The sequence below is a fragment of the Choloepus didactylus genome, chromosome 23 (assembly GCF_015220235.1).
Source record: "Choloepus didactylus isolate mChoDid1 chromosome 23, mChoDid1.pri, whole genome shotgun sequence".
In the NCBI taxonomy this organism is placed as follows: Eukaryota; Metazoa; Chordata; class Mammalia; order Pilosa; family Megalonychidae; genus Choloepus; species Choloepus didactylus.
Genome location: NC_051329.1, coordinates 29734095 through 29740094, shown reverse-complemented (window position 1 = coordinate 29740094; position 6000 = coordinate 29734095). Strand labels below are relative to the sequence as shown.

Below are 6000 nucleotides of genomic sequence, written 5' to 3'. Positions count from 1 at the left end.
GCCTTTTGCAGATGGGGAAATGGCCTCCTTTTATAACTTGGGAGCCCAGCTAGTGAGGTGGGGATTTGGACACAACACCCAGTCCCCAGCCCAGAGTTCATTCATTCAGTCCTTCACACCTTCAGTTGCCAACCATTTCTCTAACATCTACTATTATGCTGCATGCTTAGGAACAGAAAGATGAAAAAAAAAACAAAACAAAACAGGCAAACGTCTGCCATGCAAGACTGTAAATGTGCTGAGTGTTATGTTGGAAGAGTTTGAGGTTCTCTGGGAAGATCCAACAGGTTCTCCCACTCTGCTTCTCTGAAGTGCCATTTGAGCCAAGAGTTGATGGATGATGACCAAGAGTTAACGAGGCAGAGTGGGCGAGGAGAGGAAGGGTGTCCAGGGAAGGATATGAGTGGGGAACAAGTCTACAATGTTCAAGGGCCTGCATGAGGACCAGGGTGGCTGGAGAAGCAGCGAGGGACCAGCTCACACAGGGCTGCATGGCCTGCACCTAAAATTGTTGAAATTCGAGTCACTGAAGAGTTCTGAATAAATGGTGGGCACATCGGATTGCTTTTTAACAAGACTCTGCTGGCTGCCAACAGGAGAATGGGGTGGAGTGAAAGTTGAGAGACAAGTTAGGGGGCTGGTCCAGAGACACAAGAAAAAGATGGTAGAGGGCTGAGAGTGGCAACAGAGTGCTGGAACGAAGAGGAGGTAGAACCACAGGGCTGCAAGATGGAGGAGGAAGAAGTGGCAGTAGCTGCCGGGTTCTCAATCTAGCCTGGGCAGGTTAGGGGCAAGGTGCTGGGGTTAGGCACCATGCTGAGTCTTATCCTGTTAAGCAGTGGTACCCAAACTTAGGACATTTGACACAGGTTTTCCTCTGATTTTTCTCAGAATTCTATGATGGCTGGACCTGAGAGTTGGCAAGGTACACAGCCAACAGCATGAGTCTGTGATTACCTGGTAGATTGTGCTATCTGCTCACCAGTCCTGATCAAAATTATCCTTGCCCCTGCCCAAGGACCTGAGAAAAGAAATCTTTCAGTAAACTCACAGCCAGACTCTCTAAACCAGTATATTATAAAGTGCTCCTTGCTGTATGTGGCTATTTCCTTGACCACGATGGCCCTGCGACATGGCGTGAGGGCCAGATGGGGATGTGACTGCGGTAGTCAGAGGCCAGCCTGGGGACAAAGAGGCTGCAGCACATGGAGCTTTATTCCTGTTCTGGTATTTACAGGTATATACAGTTGGTGTGAGCCTATGGTACACTATTTCACAAAATTATCTTACACTTGTGCACACTCCTGGGCAGGAAGCAGCAGATTCTGCTCTGAATGTCCCACAGATGGTGGAGGGAAAGGACACTGACAGGAGCTGCCCTCTCCAAGGATGTTCTTGGTGGCTGCTGGCCCTGCTCTCCAGCCACTGCAGCCCTCCCGTGGACAATCTTGCCTCCCACCTGCTCTCAGTGCACGATGGCTCAATTTGGGTGGTGGCGGTGGCAACAGCTGCATCCAAAGTCTTTCTGCTCAAGTGGAAAAATACTTGTAAGGAGAGAGGGGGATCAAAAAGAAGCAATGGCCCCCACTCCCTGTCAGCAGCAATATGGGACCCCACTGAGAGCCTGACTGGATCCTACTGAATATCAACAGCAGTCCCTGGATCCTCTATGCCCCGTCCCTTGCCCAGCAAGGCCCAGCCAGTGCCCCACCTTCCACCCCTTGGGCAGCCTGGCTTCACGGGGCACTGGCATGCATCTTCTCCAGGCAGCTCATCCAGAACATGACAAGCCGGTTGTCTCGGTTGACACAGAAGTCCATGAAGTCCTTCAGCAGCCGATCAGCAAACTTCTCATCCCCTGTGGCACTGGAGCGCCATGTCTTGGTCAACATGGTGTTGTAGGCCCAGTTGTAGCCGACCCGTTCCTCGCAGAACATGTTCTGGTTGGTAGAGCTGGTGGAGTTCCGCCGCCGCCGCTGCTGCCCTGAGAACTTGCGCTTGGAGTAGGGCAGCTGCAGAAACACTGTCCCTGCAGAGAAAGGGGTGGAGTGATGTCGCAGCTGCCAGCCAGGCTGGGTGCCAGGGTCCAGGCCCCACCCGGGGCTCACACGCCTGCCCCAGGGGCCCACCCTCCCACCTGTTGCTCATAGCTCCTCACCTGTAACGTGGATGTACTGAGGCTTGTTCTCAGCAGGAAAGTTAAAAGCAGAGGCAGAGTATTTATCTTGTACAAACCCAAACCTAAAGGAAGGAAAGGAAACACTGATTAGGGCCTTCTTAGCAAAAGGGGGTGAGGGGAGAAAGTGTGGCTAACAGGACTCTGTGACGACCTGAGATAGAGATCTGGAAAGATCTTTCAAGATGGGACATTCAAGGCTGCTTTATTGTGTTCTCACCACAATTATCAATTCCTGGAGGGATTCGCCGTAGCCACACTTCTCTTCCTTTCCTCCCTGTTCAGGTTCTTGGTAAATGTTTTGGATTGAAATGGAATGAAGTATCTTAATTGGAAGCTTCCCTTAAAAGTGTGGACCACCAGCCTGGGGCTCTCTGCTCTGTGTTCTGGGAATGGGCAGGAGAAGCCATTTTCCACTATGACTTACTCTATTCCTGCTTTTCTATTTCCATAAAGCACATTCAGTACAGTTCTACCTGCTAAGTGCTGTAAAGGACATGTTAACAGATGTGGTGCCTGCACTCTGAGTCTGAAGGGTTCATGTAACAAGGCAGTGATGTCGGCAGAAATAAAGGAGGTAAGATGTCTGTGTCTCTTCCTGGACTGAGCTCCTCGGGTAGCCGCCTGCTTTACACTGGCATTCGGTAATTATTTATGGAAGAACACCTGAAGCCAAATATGCACATTATACGGCTGGACTAATAGGTGCTTCAAGGTCCCTCATCTATAGGCCGAGTCTCTCTCGTGTGTAGAAAAGGTTCTGGATTTTGCTTTTATTTCCTCTCTGCTTTCCATGCAAGGCTACTTATTTACTCAGTATAGAAGAAACCTGACCTGACGTGGTCCGTGACAGAAGCGTTCTTGCCTCATTTTTCCTTAAGTCACCAGGAAAGGCCTTTATTTAAAAGGACAATTTAACCACACAGTCCCTGGCCCTCACTGTCCACTCAGGGAGCATGCAAGGACGGATCGCAGTGAGGGCAGGGGGATTCCGCCCTTGGAAGGCTGGGCACTTTTCTCATTCTTCTGGGCTGGACCTTATAGGTGGGCTAGTGTTTCACTGCAGGACCACATTCCCACTGAGAGCTCCACTGTGTTCAAAAGCTTACCTACGGACAACTACTCTGGCCAGGGCACATTTCTAGGCATTGTAGAAGGAAACAAAAATGAGAAAAATGCATATACTGCAGGCCACCCCCACCCCCCTCCAAATCAGTGCAACAGATGAACAGAGTATATTGGGAGAAAGGGAAAGAGGAATTCAGAATGGAAGGCCTGGAATCCTTGGTGGAAAAAGACTCTGACAGGGGTGGAGGGTGGGAGGGAAGCTTAGGTGTGGAAACGGAGGGGGTTTAGGTGAGGGAGGTTGGGAGAGAATTTAGGAGAGGAGACACACAGCACAGTCTGTGAGGCTAGAGGACTGGGCAGAAGACAAGTAAGGGAAGCTGAGGCTGGAAAAGCAGGCTGAAGAGGAGGAAATGGCAATGGTTTGGAGAAGACATGAGGATTTGGACTAAGGGTGATCAGAAGGAGGATGCTGTGAAGAAAAAAGCGGCAGATTTAACAAACAATGGTCATGTCCTGGGACAGCAAGCAAAAGTTTGATGACTGCCCAATGATGTATGATGTCAGCAGTGCCAGGCATGACGAAGGACTCATCAATTAGTTGTATCAATAATTACAACTACTAGACTGAGGGTTTGCCTGGTGCCAGGAACATCAGCAAACCCTCCAACCACTTCAAGAGATCAGAGCTATTCTAATCTCCACACTGCTGTGAGAAAAGGAGAGCTAAGCAGTCCCAGAACTGATATTCCTCCAGCCAGATGCTGGTGGAGGCAGGGACTAAACCAGGCCTGTTTTCCACACCAATGCTCTCTCCCACTGACCATGGCACCTCCTGACCTTCTGCCCTAAATCTGTAGCCCCTCTTGCTAGGAGAAATGAGCTGCTCTTGCATTCCTTCCACAAGCCTTTATTAAGCATCTGAGCATCTGAGTTAGGTTTCTGTAAGGCAGGCTGGGGCTGGATTTGGGTGAGGTAAGACTAAAGAGTCTGGACTTCATCCTGTGTGTGTGTGTGTGTGTGTGTGTGTGTGTGTGTGTGTGTGTGTGTGTGTGTGTGAAGAGTGTGCATGGTGGGGGTGGAAATGGCTGAACATGCTTGAATAAGGGGAAGATATGATACTGAAGAAGGTGTGGCAAGAGGATTCCTGAAGCAAGAACAGGGGTCTTCGTTTCTACCATGATTAAGATGAATTAGCAATTGGACACTGAGTTAGGGGATGATGTTTTAGAGACAGTGGTTTGCTGGACTGGTCTGAGGGGTAGATAGCTAAGCCTAGGAAACGTTTTCCCTGGTGCACGTATTAGGTGCTCAATAAATATCGACTAATTCACCTATTGCTTTTTTATCACTCATTGTCTTTCAAAAATGTGTGAAGGGTATCTTGACAAATTTTATAACTTTTCATTTCACTCCATCTCCTGTATAGCTTGGCTCTGGAGGCTAAGGAGAGAGCTCTATGGAAAAAGGTAATGATATCTGAAACATAACAGCTACAAGAACTGGAGAGGTAGCGCTTCTCTTCAAAAACAAAGCCAAGTCCTGTGGGAGATAAGTGGTGAGCTTGTCACTGCTGGAAGAGGTCCCTTTTCCCAGAAATGAAACAAACTGGGTTTCACGTTGATAACTGCCATTCAAGATAAACACTGGTACCTTCTCACTATTCCCTCTTCCTAAGGGACACACCTGTGTGCAATGGCTTCCTGGAAAAGGTGCATTCGCTCCCAGTATGTTTCTGGTTCGAAGCCTGAAAAGAAAAAAGAATAAGTGCTGAGTTGCGGTCAAAAGGCTCATAATTCTCCACGGTCTGCTCCTCTGTGCCCTTCACTATGTTTGGTAGTTCCTTCCCCTTTGAGCCTTCATTTCTGCTTTTCAGAAAGACCAGCCTCCATCCTGAGGGTTGATGAAAATGACAGCTCTGAGTTTATATCATCCCTTCCCCCAAGCTATATTAGGGTCTAGAAAGATGATGAATGAGTACTCAGCAACCAGTGTGAGGTACCAGAACTCAATTTAAGACTCATTCTGATGACTTCGTATGCCAAAAGCTGAAAGGAACATGATACTAAAGTATAATCAGAAGATAAAACTTTAAATGCATGTTATCTGCTTCTAAGGATTAAAAAAAAAATTTTTTTTTAAATTACTAATCTCCCACCTTCCCATAGGAAAGGTGACATACAAGCCTCATTTTAGGGCTGGGGAAACTGAAGCAAATAAATATAAAAATGATTTTCCTAATAGTGATCACTGGGGGAGGGGAGAAGAGCAGGTGCCCCAATCTCACTCCTTCTGTGCAGTCCTTGCTGAGGACCAAAAGCCGAGTTAAGAGCTGAGAGGACTGAGGTCGGCTGTCACATAGCAACAGGCAACGGAGCCAAGGCTGCTCTAGAGACTGAGGTGCCGAGGCACAGGGGCAGCCCAAAGACCAGTGGTGCCTGCAGTGGCTTTGTTCCTCTTTCCACATTCTGAATTTTCTATCTAGGATAGATTTGAGACTCTGGGTAATGCAAGAGCAAAAAAGAAAAAAAAAAAGAGAGAAAGGAGGGAGGGAGGGAGGGGGAGAAAGAGAGAGAGAGGAAGGGGGGTGGCGAAGACTTTGGCTTTAACTGGCAAAAAGAGCACACACACACACAGCACATTCTTGTCAGATTTTTAAGATTTTGAATCCATTATAATAGGAAGGGGAGATAACAGGAAGAGACAATCAGCACAGAAACGAGAAAATCAATTTGAGATTCAAGCCCTTATTTATTTAA

At 48.1% G+C, this 6000-nt stretch overlaps 1 protein-coding gene across 12 annotated transcripts in view; it reads right to left on the bottom strand.

Moving 5' to 3' along the window:
• Positions 1 to 223: 223 nt before the first annotated feature.
• The window catches only part of DEPDC5 (DEP domain containing 5, GATOR1 subcomplex subunit), a 150387-nt gene continuing 144610 nt past the window's right edge, over positions 224 to 6000 (bottom strand). For 6 of the 12 annotated variants that reach the window (XM_037817380.1, XM_037817381.1, XM_037817379.1 and 3 more), the window contains 3 exons: positions 4928 to 4988; positions 2159 to 2241; positions 224 to 2029 (listed from right to left, as the gene is read on the bottom strand). In XM_037817380.1, coding sequence (XP_037673308.1) covers positions 1737 to 2029; positions 2159 to 2241; positions 4928 to 4988 — 437 coding nt within the window. In that variant the 3' untranslated portion in view covers positions 224 to 1736. The remainder of the gene's footprint in view (positions 2030 to 2158; positions 2242 to 4927; positions 4989 to 6000) is intronic. The other 6 variants (XM_037817377.1, XM_037817383.1, XM_037817385.1 and 3 more) reach the window with 2 other exon arrangements.